Here is a 20,258-nt window from a genome sequence, read left to right as displayed (position 1 = left end):
AGTAGCGGACAAGTTGTTCGTACGTCCTAAAACGCTGCTTCTTCCGAATACCTTATTTATGTTTTCGGCTGTTAGGCTTTCCCCTGTTTACACTGAAGGCTCTCAAGCATAAGGCTGTGATGAGGCTTACACAAGCCTCAAAACAGCGTCTACCTCACTGAAAGCTTTAAGCTTCCACCCTCCATGCAGATGCCTGGCAATCCTGCAGTAACCAACAGCAGGTTGGGGCCAGCTCATCGCATCCCCTGCTTCAGAGCACGCAGGTAGAGGTTAAAAACCTCTAGCTGTTACAGTGCTGCATAACCACAGAGGATTCTCCTTTTTTTTTTTTTTTTTTTTTTTTTACTTAAAAGAAACTGAAATTAAAATCCACAGTAAGAATAGACAAGCCATAAGAGTGTTTGCATACTCCAGGCCATTTCGGAAAAAAAAACACTTACGCTTGCATGCCTAACCACCATAAACCTGAGCTCATAGGATTAGTTAGGTGCTGAAAATCACGTATATGCTTCAGTAGTTTCCTGAATCAGAAGGGCACAGGCTCAGCTTGTGCAAAGGCAACCATTACACCCTATGGAGGGCTCATATTTTAAGGCGTTACATGCAGCACACGGCATCCAGCTACGGATAACTGCAGGTGTTACAAGGTGTTATCCAGCTGTGCTTAAGGACGGCTTTGCAAGAGGCACATTTACTCGGCTTGTCAGAGGGGAGGAACTACCAGTTGTTGACAGCAGGAGCTGTCTTATGCCAAACCAGTAAGAATGGCAAGACTGGAAGGACTACAGCAGGGACTATCTCCAGTGTAAACGCTGATCACTTCCGAGCCCACCTGGCTTTCCTGTTTTGTGTGATTAGGCAAGGCACGATGAGAAGTTTTTGAAGACAATAGCAAGCCTGTGTGACAGCTCAAAGAGGAGCCCTCTAGAAGCTGGTGCCTGATAGCACCAGGATGGACAGATACTCCGAGCAGAACAAAAGCTCTCACAACAAAACCTGCTGAAGCGGAAGATACAACAGAAAGGCGAGGATGCGGCTAAAAGAGACTGCCCGAGCTTCTGTTGGAAAGGCTTTTGAGGTGAAAGCTGCTGCAAAACAAGGATCCCTGAAGGAAGAAACCTGCGAGCCTCAGTAGCCACATCCCTGCAGAAGGAAAATTCATCCTTTAACATAATTCTGAAATGGCAGCTGATTTGCAGCCAGGCCTTGTACACACCTTGAATATTCACTGCCTACAGCCTCAGCCATAATTGTCAGCAGGCAATTATGCTCAAGGTTGTCTTTACTGTAAGGAGTCTAGAGGACAGAAAAATAACACAAGGGCACAGCACGATTTTACCAACACCATTTTACCAATTCTTACTCTCCCTTTTGACTTATGCTGTACCCCTGCAGCAAATTCAGTGGCCGTGACCAGCTCCCTCAAATCAGAACAGTAACTGAGCTGCTGTTGGTAGCAATCAATATAAAGGCTCTGCCTAGTCGGAAACTCAAACAATTAAGGATTAATCACAATGAAGTTCTGCCACAGAATAAAAGGAAAATAATTTTCTAGATGTAAGATCAGGGGAAATTCACAGCCTGCAAAATACTGAACGTCAAATCCCTTGTGCTCTGTTCCCATGTTACTAGATAGACCTGACATGTTAAATGTATTTTATAATCCAGGGATTTCATTCACCTCTGAATGTGATTTTAGCTTCACAACATACATCATATTTGAAGACCTGAAATGATTTGTGAAGCATGATACAGAGTCTAGACAAGACTGAAGCAATCCATGTACATTTCAATTGCTTGAACCTTGCAGTATTACCATTTGACACAGTAAACAGAGCATATTTTGCATTGTTCTCATTGCAGTTCCCTGTTCAAATGCAAGTGAGGTTAGAGTACAAAGATGTACTCTGATTGGATTAGTGCATTATTATTATTTTTAAAGTTTTGTTCTTTTAAGTTAGAGGCTGTCTGCAAACGCTGGGATCTTCTGACCTACATAAATGTTACCATGGGTCTCAAGAACTGGTTTAGACCCAAATCTGAAAAACTCTTATAAAGACTGGTGGTAACTGTGTTTTGTGGTACATATGGCCTTAGAAAACGTAAAAAGAAACCCCAAACCCATATTATCTGGGAGGCAGAAAACCATTGGTTCTTTTCCAGACATTCAGTTCCCCCAAATCTGAAAAACACAACCAAAAGTATTCAAACAATATACACGATTTGAGCCAAAACCTCTGAGATGGCCCAATAACTGGCAGTCCATTACACTGCCTGCTTGCTTTTTGCAAAATAATTTTAAGTTTATTCACTAAACAGTTATGAAATTAGGATAGTCAAACAAAAAGCACAGTTTGAGTTTCAAGAAAATAACTTCAGTGCTTAGAATATTTTAGGGCACCTGAGGAGGACAAGCTACATTCACAGACTCACTTGAAATATTTTTATTATTATTTTTGATCTGCAAGTCATATTTTCATTGCATAAACAATGTTTTTTTCTCTGACTACCTTCATCCCTTCACTCCTCCTGCTGCCACTGAAGCTGTATGGCAGTGTAATATGTAATGTCCTGTCTCCACATAAATACTAAAACTAACCCACACCCCCAGGATTTGCCTTGGCATCCAGAACTACAATACAATATTAACAATTAATTACAAGATATCTTAACTTTGGCTGGAAATATTTGCACATCCTGGTAGGCTCCCTGTCAATTTTGCTGCGTAAATGAGCCCTAACCAGAACAAACACTTTCTTGCCAAAGGACAGGCAGAGAGCAGCAGCTCACACCGCATGGAAGTGGCCCTCCCACAAAGGTGGGCTCCCCCGGTTACAAACACAGCCCAGCGCTGCACCTGAGCAGGCACTTGTTATCGTGGGGATGGGAGGACGCACGAATTCCAGTATGAAATCATGCTACTACAAATTAAGACGACATTTTATTAATGGCGAACCACGAAAACCTTTGAAGTGGGCTGAATGGGAGGAACATAAGCGTGGCAAGGCGGCGATGTTAAAAAAAAAAAATACAACTGCTTTTTCTTACAGTTATTACCCTCCCCCGCAAGGCTTTCAACTCGGAGATCTTAAGCTTGAATTGCTCCTCTGATGCCCCGAAGGCAGACATTCAACCTGTACAGTTTTCACAATAGGCACTGGTAGCTAGTCTGTGTTTCACAATAGATGCTGGGATTGTGGGGAAGGAAAACTGATTCAGAGAAAAAATTGTTCTCAGACTTGCGTTATATAATAAGCCCAAGCCAATTAGAAACACCTACCTTATAGCATACAGAAGATGTATGATCATTTTGTTACTAGAAAACCTCGGAAAAGCTGATGAGGAAACAAACATTTAATCCCTGAAACAAAGTCTCAATTCACCAAGACAAACGTGGGAGTTTTAATTCTCCTTGTATTTTTATCTCCTACAGAAAATAACAGATTACTAAGCATACACTGCTGATCACAACATAGCTAAAGGATTTCTAAGAGATGTAACACGACATGAAGGTAACAGCAGTGCTGAAGATGCTCACTATGATGGAGAGAGGATTTGCAGATGCCTCTGAAGGCATAACAGATGAACCTTCCACCTTTCTGCTCCCACTGGATGGCGGGTGGGTAGTGATAGTTTCAGATGGTAGATCTCAAGTGCTTGAGCAAATGCAGATTTACTGGAGAACACAGACAGCAGCTGAGGAGAGCTTGTCCTTAAACCCACTGCCCACAGCACCTGAGCTGTGGGGCACAATGATGGGGACAGCCCAAGCGGTCACACCAGGGAAACATTCCCCTGACAAGGAAGGGACAAAAACCATCACACAGCATGATTACGGAAAAACAATACCCTTGGAAATATCTCACAGGCACCCAGCTTGCCAGGCACCTGAGGCATGAATTTGGAGAAGCCCGGTAGCAGCAGCCCCGCTGCAGCACCCGCTGCCGCCTCGTGACGTTTCCGCCTTCTAAGTCCCGAAAACAGCGTGGGCAGGCTTGGGAGCTTCAGCAGGGACGGGATCCAACTAGCTAGTGAGATGAAGTCACCAAATTAATTTAGCGTTGACCTATCCAGAGCTTTGCTGCCCCCCCCCCCCCCATGCAGATACACTGGGAGGCGAAGGGCTGGAGCAACACGTCAACGCACTCCGAGCGCAGCGTCACGACAAAGGGGGTTCTGTAACACCCCGCAGCCCTCCTCGCAGGGGCACAGCAGCCCCCAGGGCCCCACGCATGGCCGTGATGCAGCAGCACAGGGCTGGGAAGAGGGGAGATGGGATTAAACGGGGGGAACGCAGTGGCTCGATGCTAGCAGGCAGCTGCAGCTTGCTAGCAGGACGCTTAACGCAGCCCGCTTGCAAGGCGCGGGGAGCACCGGCTGTTGTCTCATGGGATGGGTGCTGCGGTGGCTCAGGAGACGGACTACGACACGTCTTTTCTGCTCTCCCCCTCTGCAACACCACGCAGACGACGAGGACCTCGCCACACATTGGCTTTTCTCTCCTGCACAAAAACCAAATGCAGACGCGCACCGTTTTTACGCCCCATTTCTTCTAACCCTGACACACGCACGTTGCACACGGGAACGGTGCCCTTTGCACGGCGCCTTCCGAGCAGGCACCGTGAAGGCGCACAGCATTGCACCTGGGGAAGGAGCAGTGACATGGCTGCTGCCTGCGCGAGCATCCCGGGGCACACGGGGAAGGGTGCCAGGGCAGAGCCCCCGGGACAGAGCCAGGCAGGCGGCCAGCGGCAGCTCCTCCCTGAGAGACCGTGGCAGAAAGGTGACGACACGGAGCTGGGCTACGGGACAACGTTTATTTTAAGCTACCTTCGCCCCGCAGTTGTAAACAAGCATGTGACAACAGACGAAGCAACACGCAGCCATGCTGGCTGCTTTCGCCCATGCATCACTCCCTAAAACGCGTCTCTGTATTTTTGTAACATAAAACATTAAGCTCCAGCATGGTTGAGTAGGGTTGCCACTGCTATCGCAGCTCGGCTGCCATTTGGGGCTTAAGGGACAAGCAGCAGGCTTTCTGCTGGCTGTGCAGGGCACCCCATGGGCAGGCTTGCACGTTAAGACTGCCTTTTACTGAGCTCCGCGTCCAGCCTCTCTCTCTCCTCCCTCAGCCACAGAAGAAAGCAAGACTAGAAATAACAAAAAAATCTGAGCTTTGACATCTGAGTTTGTCGAATTAGGCCCAAATAAAGACCCGTCTTCGGCTCACACAAACTCCCCACAGAGCATTATTAATATTAGAAAGATTTCCAGCGTTAGCATTTCAGCCACAGCACTTAATTTTTGTTTTGGACACCAACTTAACTTGACCTCTTCCCTCATTTTCATGCCTTAATACTGTAACAGCCAAGGAGATGCTCTGAAATTACTCTGGTACGCAAAATATTACTAGCAAATGACTTGTACTTGAGAATTAATCCTACTAAGGACTACCTAAGATAGGACTGAACTTCTAACTGCTATTGCTTAACTGCTAAATTAATTTTAGAGCAACTAGAACTAGAATTTGCTAATCCTTCATGGAGTAAATTGCCCTTTATGAACACGTTAGCTCAACCATCTGTGATTTATGTAATTTTAATGTATTATTCTTGCTGTGTGCCAGTAACCACAAACTTACTTCACCTTTGTTGCACTACCAATGCAAGCGTTGAAGTTTCCAGCACAAAGTAAAGCTTCCCCAAACACATTTTTTCAGCCATGTTGTTCTTTGAAGGTCTGTAAAGGCAGTGTTTTCTTTTGGTTTTCAATTTTAAAAATCTCCTGCTGATCTGAAGTGGGAAATTCCCAAAGTTTTGTTTTCCCCAGTCTTCTTTAGATGGTGCTTACTGCTTTGATGCAGCTGGAATGGTAAGAAGAGAATAACTGGCAGTTAAAGCAATCTTTATCTGTGAGCCCCAGCAAAGCCTTGTACCTTAAGCTAAGAGAAGCATAGATGTCCTGTTTAATAGGATTTGGCCTCTTTTCATGGAATATCTTGAGGTCAATTCCCAAGTATATTGCTTCCAGCTGGCAAACGGTGACATTAGCAAGTTCAACTCCCACAGTAAACAAGACAGAAAGCGTTTATTGCTTGAATTACCCTCAACTACATACAACTGCAGTTAAGAAGTTAATAACCTGTGCTGCAATGTGAAGATTTAGATTCGTCAGCCCTCTCAGTGTTGGCGTAGGTGATGGGACAGGACAGTGCTGCACCCCTCTCTGTAAACACAAGTCAAACTAAGCACACATCTGACACAGCTTGGGAGCTGTGCCTACAGCCAAGCGTTCCCCGCAGATTAAACTTATCAATAATGTATATTTTTTCATGCAGAAAATATTAAGTCATTAAAAACAGAGGGAGCAATTTATCAGCTCTTAACTTCAAAACATAATCCTTAATTGCAACATACATAATTAGTTTTATGACACAGCAGAACTATCCTTCTGCTCCACTGTACGTCAATGAACTTTTGGTCATCCCCGGGTACGAAATTGCAGAAGTAGCTCCCAGCGACTTACAGAAAGCAACACAAAGTAATTAATGCACTGCAGCAGAAATACAGCTTTGGCAAGAAATAAGCTAAAAAGCAGTTGAACTGAGATTGCACGCATACATTTTTCTTTGCCATTTGGCACCTTTGGTCATAGGATGGTTTCACCTTGGTGGTAGTACTAAATTTGTCCTCCTATGATTTTCTTTTCACTGTTAGAGCCCCTGCTTTCATCACTTCCTTTTGTGTTCTGCATTTTGAACTCAAGGGCTGTTTATGCCTGTTAGAGTAACAGAATAGGATCCGTAAAGTGATCTGTAAAGTGATTTAGGCAGGCAGGGAGCTACGGAGATCATCCACTCCAAATTCCTGGTCACAGTATAGCCAACAAGAGAAGTCTGCAGATGGCCCAATCTAGCCAAGTGCTAAGTATCTCCAAGGACAGGCACCCCCAACCTCTCTGGGCACCCTCTTCCAGTGAAAACACTGTGAAAACTTGTCTCCTGCTATCTTAAGAAATGCCCACTGTTACAGCTGCTGACTGCCCTTGCCTCTCATCCTCTTCCTGTGCACCTCAGAATCTGTATCTTGTATAGCTTTGAAACATTAATGCAGGCAAGGAGTGATAAAGACCCCAAATAATAATTCAGTAAAATATAATTAACCCCATTCTGCATAAACAGGTTTTCAACAGGGCAGCTATTTACACGTGAATGCTGTCCTTTTAGGAAAATTTATCTCCTTTATTCAACCAATTACCATTTCACTGCCTCCATGTTCTCAGCACTCTTGCACAGGATTGTCTTTCTGTATATGAAAGCTCCCAAGGGACTTTCATATCACTGTGTTATGTACCCCAGTTCCATACAATTACTCTCAGATTCTATAGTTATTTCCATAAGCTATGATTTGTCTAACACTGAATCCATAAGTAAAGCAAATGCATGTTCTACTTCAAGTATTTCAGTGCTTCCTATTCACGGTATTACTGGACTAGCTCTACAGAGATTAACCTTAAGAAGTGAAGCATAACAACCATGTAAAATTTGCCTAAAATGTATTTTCATCCCCCCCCCCAATTGTTTAACACATATTGCCAGCAAGCCCTTCTGAGAACCAACACCGCATTCCAGAGTGACAAGCAAGAATTTGCATTCAAGTGCATCTCTGAATAATTGCAGCTGTTTGGGTAGAAAATTTGTGCGGTACCAAGGAACCCTGTTGTAGAAAGGCTATTCACTCAAGTTACCCCTAAAAGATAAATCTGAAGTCCCCAGATGATCTCTCTGGCTACCCCATGGTTCCAAGAAACATAATATTGAAAACTAAACCTCTGAAACAATACACACAACCACGTGGAAAAACAGGAACACACACCATCAGCTTTACATGGTATTATTACAGCAAAATAAGCTATTCCTTTATAAACTGCCATGCTGGAGAATAAGGGTCCTCATTTTGCACACAGAAGAAATCCTAAACAAATCTCAAACTGAGAATTCCTCAGTTTGCATAGCTTGTTTAAATATTGTTCCAGACCACTCTTAGGTTTCAGTTTCAATTCACAAGAGCTCACTGCAGTGTTGCTGGCCTTGCCCCTCCACCCATAGGCTCCATCTTCCATCACCTCACCCAAATTTCAGTCCCCTCTATCCCTCAGTCAACACAAGTCAGTGACGCAGGACAGCCTTACGTGAGGCCAGAACATCAAGATCTGCATGGCATATTCCTCTCCATGCAGAGCAATTTGGCACAGTTGTAGGATTTCCTGCGGAAGCTACATCCTTAAGTCTCTACTTACCGTTTAATGTTTACATTTCCTGTTTGGATAGCACAGAAAAAAAGCCACCAGGTTTAATACAAAAGCACAATTCACTAAGCATAGGGCTCTATGCAAAACAAGAAATCATTTAAACACAGATAAGCCAAGCCATTTAATGTAAGTGCTTTCAGCACCTGGAGCCTTCTCTATAAAATATTTAATAATTTACTGTACCATCAGAAATTTAGACAAGTTTTTGTCAAAAAAAAGGACAGGCAGATTTTCATTTTGATTTACATGCATTAGCGTGAAGACAACAGAATTGTGTTAAAAATAAAAACACCATTGCTTTAAAAAACCTGAGGAGTTAAAAGCACTTTCAGTAAACTTTTATAGCTGATATTCCCCTTCCCTTCCCATCTAATTATAATGAAACAATATGATGGAGATGCTTTATTGGTGAGTCAGGCAGCGGGGACGTGAGCATGGCAAGACTCGAGCAGCTATTCAGCGTTACGCTAACGCCATCCCCGGAAGAAATACGGATGTTTTCCATTTACTTTCTGTGGTACTGATACTGGAAGCAAGCGATCAGCACCGCTAACCAGAGATCAGGATTCAGTGAGGGGGCAGGACCCAAAAGCCCTCACACGCTGCCCCAGTGCGGCGTGACTTACTGCTGTCACCGCCGCTACTCCACGCTACGGCCTTCATGCCATCCCGTGCAGTGGTTTGCGTGATTGAGAACAGATGTGGCGAGGCCACTCGGTTTCAATTATCAAACAAAGGCTGAAAAGTTGCATCTCCAAACAAAAAGCTGGCACTTGCTTGATCTTCTTCCTTACCCAGCCTCTGCTATAATTATCTTTGGGCACGAGGAAGGAGAAAAGACTGTCAAATTAACTGACCTCCCCCCAACCCCAAGCCCCAGAACCAAAACCTCTGAAGATATTTTTAAAAAGTCACTCATTCAAACACCAGGCCTTGAAACGTAGGCCTACTACACTTGCTTTTTTCTTCTTACTGCCTCCCAAAACAAGTCTTTCTATCTCAGGTGGTTACTCCAGGTATTCCACATAGGAGACTATTCCTGTAGCCCAGCCTGCAGTGAGGTGGTTGCATCTCCCTTGCAGGAGCCATTCACACAGCAAAGGAGAAACTCAAAGAAATAGGTTTAATCGGGCTCTCCTGGTCCACAGCCCAGCTTCCAAATCACCTTGCCTTCACAATGCAGCATTTTTAGTGCCTGTTTCCCCAGGAGGCTCGACTGAGGAAGCCAGGCAGAAGCCAAAATGTCTGCTTCCAAAAATGACAGCGTCAAGCTCGGTTCTCTCCTATCTTAAATTTGCTCCTGTTTTTGTTACCATGCTAGAAACACATTGCTGTTGCTATGCAACTCAAAAAGGTAGTTTAAAAAAAACCCAAAGCACACAAACAACATCCCCCACGCGCAACAAAACCAGAGGCCAACCTCCCACCTCCAGGATGTCTCAGAAACCCACAGCTCCCTGGTGCAACTCGGCTGCTCTCAGACCTCTCCGGTGAGAGGGCCTGGGTGCAAGCCGAGAAGATGGCGCCGTCTGAAAGCTAGTCTCGCTTCCTGACACAGACTGGGCTGTCTGTGAAGTGCTGTCTGTTTGCTTTCCTTCCCCACCCCCTCCATAAAGCTGCCTCTCAGCCCCAGTTTTAACAAACAATAACCTCATCCACCAAATACTGTGAAAATATTTCCTTTAAGGAAAGTCTAAATCCAGGTCAAAAGAGGTAGCCCAATAATGCAGGCACAGAATGTCTAGGCTTCAAACCACTGATGCAGTACTGAGCAGTCATCCTCGTGGCCTCTGCTATATCTCCACACACTCACAGGTGAATCCCAGCTACCCTGAAGCCATTTCACCCCGTGCTTTCTGAGAGCTGGACCTGTCCAGCTGCAGACACTCACCAAAACAGTTCTGCCTGGACAGAGCCCTCCCTAATCACAAAACAAGATTAAAGAAGAGCAGCTGCAGCAGGGACAGGAAGCCAGTCTATGAAAGTGAAAGAAGAGAAACCAGGAGGTACCTCAGCTGGCGGGTAACCAGAGCGCTTTCTGCGTGGTCCCTCTTACCCTTACCCTCTTACTTGCCTGGGCTTTACCAGGGTGGTCTTCTCCCAGGTAGCTAGCAGCCATCGTGCTGCTTTCCAGGTGCTCCAAAGATAAGGGGTTATCACAAACACCACTTTTAGAAAAGCTCAGGCCAAATTCACGGGGTGTGACTTCTTACAAGCATTTACAGTTGCCTTTCTCCTGCTTCCACTGCAATCTAAGGTAAAGCTCTCATGACCTGCAACAGCAGCAGTTAGACCAAGAGCAAACACCTCTGACAACAACATTTGAAGTTACTAATATATTTACTAGCGTTTGCTTTAGTAGCATTTACATTTGCAGAGGATGAAGACAGTCCTGCTCATTGGTATGACGAACAAGACAACAACATGCTGCATTTACTCAGTACCTTTTCCACCATTCGCAGCAAGAAGAGTTTGGGCCTTAAGCTACTGTGTTGATAACATCAAATGGTCTTTTTTAAATTCAGAGGAATCATCTGCTTACTGTATCCAAGAGGACCTAGCTTTGGGGCAGCCCCATGGGCAGAACAGGCTCAGTAAGGGTGGCACAGGAGCACGGACCAGTCCCACAACCACCTGCCTCCCGATATCCACCAGGAGCTGGGAAGGCAGAGACCAGACCAGATTTTGATGTGACATAAATCTTGACTTCCAGCAGGAGTTGGCGGCTCGTCCTGCACCCAAGGACAGCCAGACACGCTGCAGCACGCCACAGCTTAGTTCACCGCTAGGTGAGGAAATCACCGCTTGCGCCCAACCTTCATTATCATGCATGGCACAGTCACATGTCAGCCGCTTAAGGAACAATTTCCAAAAAGACATGACACTTGGGAAAGCCAAATATTTAAGGGATACCATTAGAAACGTACACGCTGACAGATAGGAACTTTTTTCTGTTTTAGTTCCTTTTAGCTTAGCAATTTAAACAAAAATAACAAGGAAACTAGCCTTCTCCCCACCTTTCTTGAAAGCTCTGGGGACAAAACTAAATATAGCTGGTGTATGAAGGACCAGATCAAACCAATTTTCTAGCAGCACGTAGATAAAAAAGATGTTAGAGGGTACAACAGGTTGTCCCTTTTAAAGGGGAGTGTTTTAGGCTAGGCATGACATTAAAAACCTGAAATATTCCAAGTCTTTTCAAAGCTAGCTGTACAGTATGGTGAGCTGATCAGCCATACAAAATGCCTAGTCCCTGGCAAAAAAAAAGCACTGCAGACATGCCCTGTTTAAAACAAATTCTCCACCCAGATGTTGATTTGGTTTCTCATTGAAATGTTTCAGTCTTCTTTGAACATATAAGTAAAACTATAATTAAATGCAATGCTGTTCTCAGAAATGAGCCCAAATCTATTTTGGCCAACAAAATGACACCTCGGTTCCAACCAAATTGTAAAGTTAGTCTCCTGCTCTGGAACACACACAACTGACACATGCAAATCCTTCCTCTGGAATAGAAACAGCCTTTTACTAGAGAAATGCTGATTTGGTCCAGTTATTTACTGCAGAAGGTAACATCTCCCTGTGATTCAATTTTATGCCAAAGTGCCTGGTTTCCATTTACCAGCTCAGTGAGGCTGGAGGAGAAACTTAACACCTTGGGCCTGTATGTCCCAGTCTGCAAAATATAATATGTCTTTTGGAAGACTTGTGAAAACTATTTGTGGCTTTGCCTACAGAGCACATGGCTGGAGCTCATGTGGTACAGGTTCAATTCCCCACTGCGTCCTCAACGTGGTGGATAACAGAGCAATTCCTTCCATGTCAGCCTTCTAAGCTGTAAAATGGTATAAAATTTACCTCCTTTTAAGTCTGCTTCACGAGTGACATAGCAAGCCTCTGGTGGTAGCTAGGTATTTAAAAAAAAAAATCTTTCCTTTTAGGTCTGAGGACATCTAAACTGGTAAACAAATCTATTATGATCAACAAACATTGAATTTGTTTTAAAGTACTTATGGACTAGAGTAGGTCAGAAGAAGTAAAAAATGAGGACATGTTTCTGATATTACAGGAGAGAGAGAAGCAAATACTCTCAGGTAATTCCTGAACCCCTACAGAGATGGTAGGCGCAGCTTAGCCGAAGAGCAAAGCTGCAGTACACCAGGGCGCATTGCGAGCGAAGTACTCGTGGATCCATGCAACTGCCGACCTGATGTCATGCTCCAGGCTGTGCTTAATGACATATTTATTCCATATTTCTAGATACAGATGGAACAATCCAGCCCGACAATCAGAGGCATAGCAACTTGATGTGTCATGTGGCGAAGTTGTACGGGCTGCTCCCCGCGCCTGCTCCAAAGCCAGCATGGCACCAACAGTCCAGCACGACAGCGGCCAAGTAATGTGGGTCTGAACCTATTAACCTTAAATATAAGATATTTAGGATATTTAGTGATCCCCTGCTTCACCTCAGACTTAGCAAGGCCCAGACTAGCCTAGCTGTTAAAGATTTTTACGGAAGTTAACAATATTATTTTCCAGTATCAAGGAGACGTTTCACTGCAGTTTTCACATATTTTCTTGAAGACTTCCTTTGTGTTATGATTGACACTTAACTTTTCATCTGTAGCCCTAAGCACCACATTAAGTAAACGTAATTCTCACTGCAGGAAGGGGGAACGGACAGATTTAGGTGCCATGACTCCAGGTAAGGGTAGGATTCCACAAGGAAACAAGAATCTAAACAGGAATCCCCTGTGGAGGGTTTTTTTTTTTTTTTTTTGATTTGTGCATTAAAAGGTTTACTTCTTTAATGCTTTTAATGGAATTATTTACTTCCCCAAAATAGCACGCAACATCAGCATTAGCGGTTCTGCATTCCTTTATATTCCTGCAGATGGACAAAAGGATGCAAAGCCCTACAAGTCTCAAAGAACAGGCTTTCCCTTAGAAGAACTAGCCTTTCATTCAGATGCAGAGTAATTCCACGGTTTCTAGAAAATTGGGCAATTGATATAATTATTCCTGTCATCATGTGCTTAACACAGCAGTCTCACAAAATGCCTTTTCTAGACATAGCTCAGCATATGATAAGACAGACAGAAGGACAAGAAACCTGACCCGTTGATGGCTGCAGAAAACTACATGTTGCAAAAGGATAATGGAGAACCCTATTCAGAGGGTTTCCAGGGAACCCTTCTGAAAGAAAGCAGCAAAGATAGCCATCGGTAGCATCTATGATTCATGCATCTATCTTTAGTGGCTGTGGCATGTTAATTCATCTCAAATCAATTGCATATTTCTGCTTAGCTACACGGTGGAAACACAGCTTTCCCCAAAACCAGAGCCTTTCAGCGCTCCGCAGCGATTTAGATAGGGGAAGCGAGGGCTCCATTTTTCCTGCAAGGAGACGCAGGTCCTTACAAAAGAAAAAAAAAAAAAAACCACGACAGTAACATGCCATCGCTCCTTTGTGCTGAACGCGTGCGCTGGGGCTTCGCTGACGGAGGTAGGAGCAGCTATGAGGAGAGGGAGGGATGGATGGGATCCTGCGGCAGCGCCCGGCACACGCCCGGTGTGCTTTTGGGAGCATTGCACGACCCCACCTGGGGCCCGCGGTGCCAGCAGCAGCCCCGCTACGCCTCGGTGCTGGGAAAACCACGGGGATCTTCTCCGTGCTGAGCCACCCGCTCTTGTTGTGATCCAGCGGCCGGCCGCTCCAGCCAGATATGTGGAAGCAGCATCACTTCCATTTCCTGCTGCTCCCAGGCGAGGCTCCCAGGGGCGTGCTGCTCCGCAGGGGCACCGCTCGCTGTCAGCCGGGCGGCATTTAAACAGCCGGGGCCCGGGCAGAGAGAGAGAGATGAGACGGGGCTGCCGGCCGGCCGGGCTGCTTGCTTTCTTCCTGCCTTTTGCTTTTTTTTTTTTTTAAATTATTATTTTGCCTTTTTTTATTTTCTTTTTATTTTTCATTTTTTATTTTTCATTTTTTTCTTTTTCTTTTTTTTTTCCTTTTTCCTTTTTATTTTTTTCGGTTTTTATTTTTATTTTTTCCCTTTTCTCATTTTTCCTTTTTAGTTTCCCCTTTTTCCTCGTGTATCTTTTCTTTTTTCCTTTTTTTACATTTTCGTTTTTATTTTTTTTTTCCTTTTTTTGATTTTTTTTTTCCGCATTTTTTTTTTTTCCTCATTTCCCCAACTCCCCCCCCTTCCTAAACGCCCCCCCCGCAGGAACCTCTCCCTACCCGCACAAGGCCAGCCATCCCCCCTCTCCCCAGTACCGGGGGGGGGGGGGGTTGCCCGCAGCCCGGCCCCGTTCCGCAACGCCCCCCTCCCTTTTTCCTTCCTCCTCCTCCTCCTCCTCCTGCAGCCTCGCCGCAGCCGCCGCCCGTTCTCTCTCTCCCCCCCCCCCCCGCCCCCGGCTCCGTACCTGTAGGAGCGCTCCCCCCGCACCGTGTGCTTCCTGAAGGGGATGATGGTGCCGTTGTCCTGGATGATGTCGTTGTTGTTCTCGCCATTTGGGGACAGGGCTTGGGTCGGTCCGGGCATTGGCGCTCCCGCGGCTCCGCGCCTCCTCCCCGCCCCGCGCTGCGGCTCTGCCTGCGGAAGGTGCTGGCGGCCCCCGCCTGCCGCCCGCCCGCCCGGCCCCGCCCCGCCCCGCCGCCCGCGTCACCGCCACACGTGACCGCCCGCCGCCATGGCAACCGCCCGACTCCGCGCCCCCCCCCCCCCCCCCGGGCTGTGTGTGTGTGTGTGTGTGTGTGTATGGGGGGGGGGGGGGGGGGGCGGCCATAACGCCTCCGTCGTGCCGCCCTGCCCGCTGCCAGGCTTCTCGCAGGGCGGCTGCTGGGTGCCTCCGAAACAGTGCCTGGGGACGGGTTAGCCCCCAGGCCTGCCGGCAGCCAGCTCCCCTGGCACCGCCACTCATCTCTTCCGCCCCTGCCACAAAAAGCGTTGCTCGCCCCCCCAGCGTGCTGCCCTCCCGAGGCAGTCACCATCTCCGCGCCTCCCGGCCTAAAAGGCAGTGCCCTTCCTCGTCTGGAGCTAGCCACAAAGCCAGCCCAGTCACCTCCTCCGAAGCAAGGTCTGAGCCTCGTGGTGGTGAAACCTCCCCGCGCATCACAGCTCACGCGTTTGCCGTGTTATGGAAAAACAAGCCAGCAAGCTGCTTACAAACTGTGTTCCCTAAACGCCAAGAGCAGCAAGAGCAACCACGGGCGCGGTCTATAAACTGCTCTCTATGACCTCGAGGCTGTTAGATGTAAAAGGGCAACAAATTTTTGGGCAGATATCCCATCCTCCCCCTTCAAAAAGAGCCCCCAAACCCAACCCTCTTTAAAAAGTAGTTTTAAAGCCGTAGATCAAATGAAAGCAACGTGAGTGTTTCTAGCATGTTCTCAGAAGCAAGCGCCGATGTTCTATTAAAGCTCAAAAATTTTTCCTCAAATGAGTTTAATCAGATGTATACCTCAGGTTATTATTTTTTTCCGCATGAAAAAGGTGATTCTACAAGATTTTAAGTCACCTTTATCTAGCCTTTCAGACTAAATAACACTTTGCTGAAAGCTGAGCTTTTGTGATTATCACCATGACGCAGATTTTAGACTCACAAAGGAACTGTAAGGTAAGTGCAACCTACACATAGACACCGACTGCCCAGCACTTGGACTGCTGAGAAAGCACTTGGATTTAAATCAGATGTACACATTAACACACATGCACGGAGCGATCTCTAACAAAAGTTAAATTAGTCTGCCGATTTGCCACGGCCCTCTAAGCACCGAGACAGGAGGCTTTGTTTATTGTTTCTGCCAGATTTTCTACGATACTCAAAGGAAAAAATTGCTTTCAGTACCCAACCTATGCACATTTGCAGATGACATACCTTATTGAAAAATGCTCCATTCATCTGGCAACAGTAAACCCAGCAGAGAAAGTTTCCTTTGAGCCTTTTTAAATATAAGCAAAAAAATACATTCTACTAAAAGGGCCAACAAGCATCTTAGTAACACTCAGGAGCAAGGAGAAGCCAGAAATGCTACATGGTGACAGAATGTAAAAATAATCTATAGCAGGTCTTTAGCTGCCAGACATAACCCTACCTGCTCTGCTAGGCAGCGAGCTGTAAAACACTCTGCTACCCTAACTTGTGAAAATATTTTTATTTCTCCACCAGTGGCAAAGAACAGAAGCTTCTTTATTGAAGCTTCCAAAACTGTTTAAAACATCGACTGGCAAAGCTACAGCAGAGAAGTGCAGGTGAGGACAGTGCTGCAGCCTCCCTTCAGACCCCTTATTGCCTTTGCATTAGAATTAAGTGCAAAAAAACCTCACAGCGCCTCGACATAATGCCTTACCTTTATCACGGCTGAGCCAGGCCCAGGCAGAAGCAGCTCGTTGCTGGTTTTTAGGCAGCGCATGCTGCTTCTGTTGATTTAGCACAGCCTGTGGGACACAGGGCGCAGTATGGATCTCATATGCACGGCACTCCCTCCGCTTACAACTCCATTTCAGAGCATCGTGTGGCCCATGAACACAGCCCTTATCTTTATGTGCAGGAAGCCACCACATCATCTTCCTGCTTTCAGCAGTCTGGGCAAAGATTTCTGAGACGTGGATCCAGCAGCACAGAATGAGAAACAGGAACCTGCCGCTATTATCAGGTGACTGCATCCCTGCTGACTGTACAGCTTTCGGATGCAGTGAGCATACAAACAGAAACGCAGCTCGAAGAGCAAAAGGTCAGAGTGGTCATAAAAAAACACACATCTATGATAAGTTGAAAGTACTGAAACCTAGTAACCATGTGTTGCAAGTCAACTAGGCAAAGCAAAAAGAGCCAGAAAATCAATTAATACACAGGGGTGATCACAAAAACTGATGCACTAGGTCTTCAAGCACCAAGAACCACAGCAGCAGTGGTAAGAAGGGACCTATAGAGGTCATCCAGCCCTCTCTCCTCCTCAGAGAAGGATCACCACTACTACCATGAACTCTAGCCAAAAGACTATCATTACCTACTACCATTAGTCTAGCCAAATCTTAAAGATCTCCAAGGATGGAGATGCCCTGCCCTCCCAGGGCAGCATGCTCCAGTGCCACATTATCCTGCTGTTTCTCATCTCCTACCTGACTTTGGCTGCAAGGAGATCCCACACTTCCCCTGGCGAGCACAGTGAGTCTTGGCTGGGCTACAGATTGGAAGAGGCACCACCCTACCCGAGCACATGCATTTCAGTACTTCCATTTCCACTGTGCTGAACCAGGAGGAGTGAGCACCAGTGAGCATGGCAACAGCCCTGAACGTCATTCTCCAAAACACTGGTTGCTTCTTCCTCCACAGAGCTTTTCTCTTTCCAGCCCCCTCTCGTTACTTGCTCAAGGTCTCACACACTGCAGTAAAACAGCCGTGCAGCATAATTTATAACACCAGAAAATAAAATCCCCTAAAAGCCCAAACAGCGGTGTTAGAAAGGCCTCAGGCATGCTCGAGCCAAACTTTTATACTAGCCAGCTGATGTGGAAATAAATTATGAGTATTTTAACGCTGATAAGAAGTGACCAATGCACAACCTCTGAAAACAGAAGTGATGGCCACACTAGAGACTTCTGCTAACATATTTGTCAGAAGATTAAAAAAACACCAAAGTCTTAGTGAGCTTTGTGACACAGCCAAAGTATAAATAAAATTAATGATGGCAGAAATTCCCCACTGCTTGGATAACTTGTTTCTGTGGTGGTGGAGTGTGGGGAGATCAAGAAGAATGCATTTAACCCTAGAATGGCCAATGAGCATCCCTCATTTGACAGATGTTTTTGTTCAAAGTAGTAAATGAATCCTAGTGTGATATTCCTTGCACTGCCCTCTGAATATGCCTCAGCTACAGCTTCGACCTGTAGCAAACACCACTCGAGTATAATTATGGCCAACATGCTTCCCTTGTCAGAGGTGTTTCAAGAACACTTCTGCCACAAGCGCAGTTTTTCCAGTGTGAAAGAATGAGAAAACCTAACTTAAGGTGAACAGTTGGAAGGTAGCAGCACCTTTCAGAAAGCAGCATTCCTGGTCAATGCAGCCTGCTTTTCTAATTCAACTGTTATTTCCCATACTCCTAAACGATCACAATGAAGATGAACAGAATTCTGCAAAAACAGATGTACACCCTGTAAAGCAATCAAAGTTATTTTTAGCATTTAAGTGTGTATATTTATCAGAAATTATATTTATCAGAAGTTTGTGCAGAAACAGGTTCTCCCTGAAGGAGCTGGACTTGGCCAACCGCATTTGGATTTGAGAATTGAATAGAACAAAGCAGGAAAAAATTGGGAAGAGATGAAAAAGTTACTCTACAAAGCCTTGGACACGTCTTGCATGTTCAAGGAAACCCCAGTTCACCAAGGTATGTAGACATGCTTTATTCCAGCACAAGTAGTTTCAGTAAAATGGATAAAGCCATAAGTGTACTGCAACAGAACGAGCTTAATATCTGACAGCATACACCCTGAATAAAAGTTTCTTTTAGTAAACTAAAAAGAGAAGCCTTAGGAAACCCAGATTTGCATGTTATCTAATGGAAGTACAAATGAGCCCTCTGCAACTGCACACCTGTTAGGGAGCACTGGCTTGCGCCAGCCTAAATTAGTGCGTGGTTCCAACCTGTAATGATAACATATTACACAAACCTCCGTAGGGGAATTAGCAACAGCAATGCAACTAACGCAAGGAACGCATATCAGATGTGATGTGGTGTACGATATGTTTCAAGCTAACCTGGGCTGTGCTGAAGAGCTCATGTTTCCTGTTTCACTGACATATCATCTGTCAGCCTTGCTGATTAGCCCAAAGGAAAGCTCCCACTGTGACGTAAAACCACTTAAAACTAAAATTCAAAACCAGAACTTCATAGGCTTTCTTTGTTTACACAGCACTAAATCAATTCTCCCCCCTCCCATCCCTTTACTCCATTCTGTGCCGTACATTTCAGGGCGCAGTGCATTTAAATTCACCATACCGAACAGCAAATGATAATGATTTGGCAGGACAAAGAAACACTGCATGAATTTTATTAAAACAGCTACTTATCACTCCAGACATCCTGTTGATAAAGAATGAGCTTCCCACCCTTGGGGATTATACTGTTGCCACTTTAAGCAAAGTCTTGATTATTTGCCTTCCCTAGAGAGAAGCACAGAAAGAGAAAGACAGGGCTGTCCCAATTACACAATGTGCATGGACCACATCCCTATGAGGTAATTCAAGCCTATTTTTAAATATATGGACATATTTATATTTCAGAGGTCGCATTTCATATTTTAAAAAGAGTTCTGTGCCTGGGAGGAACAGAGAAAGAAAAGTTCAAGTCTTTGTCAGCTAAGCATTCCTGAAAATTTAGCCATAAGCTGCAAATCCAATCTGGCCATTAGCGTATGAATTCCTCACTAAAGAGAGTGGTCTTGAAGAGTCACAGCCTGTGGGCATTTTTCTTTAAAAAGGCAGCAACTACCATTTGTAGTTACCGTAGAAATCAAATAGAAATCAGAGGATTATTTCAAGATCCAGACACTGTCTACCCAACCAGATTTTTTTTTCCTGTTCACAGAAAAATTCAGAAACCCTTGAACAGAACACATTTTAAATCAAGTTATATACTTCAATATTCAAATTGTTAGATAAATAGATTTATAGGACAAATACATTTAATGGGCACTTGCAGAAATCAGCACTTTCAGGGTTTAGTTAAAACTGATTGTTTCAAAGAAACTCCTATTTAGAAAAGAAACTCTCCAATATACATCAAAGGTTTCTGTACTTAAAACATAAGCAGTTCACACTGAATACATGAAACATTTTTTTATCCAACACTTCCTACTTAACAAAAAGCACCAGTGGCAGCAGGAAACACTCAGTGAAGGAAGGATGGTTCCAAAGAGGAGAAATTTCTACTTCCATTT

At 45.2% G+C, this 20,258-nt stretch overlaps 1 protein-coding gene across 7 annotated transcripts in view; it reads right to left on the bottom strand.

The window, feature by feature from the left end:
- The window catches only part of MAPRE2 (microtubule associated protein RP/EB family member 2), a 98,025-nt gene that overhangs the window by 42,222 nt on the left and 35,545 nt on the right, over positions 1–20,258 (bottom strand). The window contains exon 1 of one of the 7 annotated variants that reach the window (XM_035553185.2): positions 14,737–14,953. The exons of 4 other annotated variants lie outside the window; for them this stretch is intronic. In XM_035553185.2, coding sequence (XP_035409078.1) covers positions 14,737–14,855 — 119 coding nt within the window. In that variant the 5' untranslated portion in view covers positions 14,856–14,953. Of the gene's footprint in view, positions 1–5,641; positions 5,650–14,736; positions 14,954–20,258 lie in introns of those variants that run through there. 2 more of the 7 variants (XM_050708939.1, XM_035553188.2) reach the window with 2 other exon arrangements.

The sequence above is a fragment of the Cygnus atratus genome, chromosome 2 (assembly GCF_013377495.2).
Source record: "Cygnus atratus isolate AKBS03 ecotype Queensland, Australia chromosome 2, CAtr_DNAZoo_HiC_assembly, whole genome shotgun sequence".
Classification (NCBI taxonomy): Eukaryota; Metazoa; Chordata; class Aves; order Anseriformes; family Anatidae; genus Cygnus; species Cygnus atratus.
Note: the sequence above shows the minus strand (reverse complement) of the source record. Positions and strands in the feature narration are given on the sequence as shown.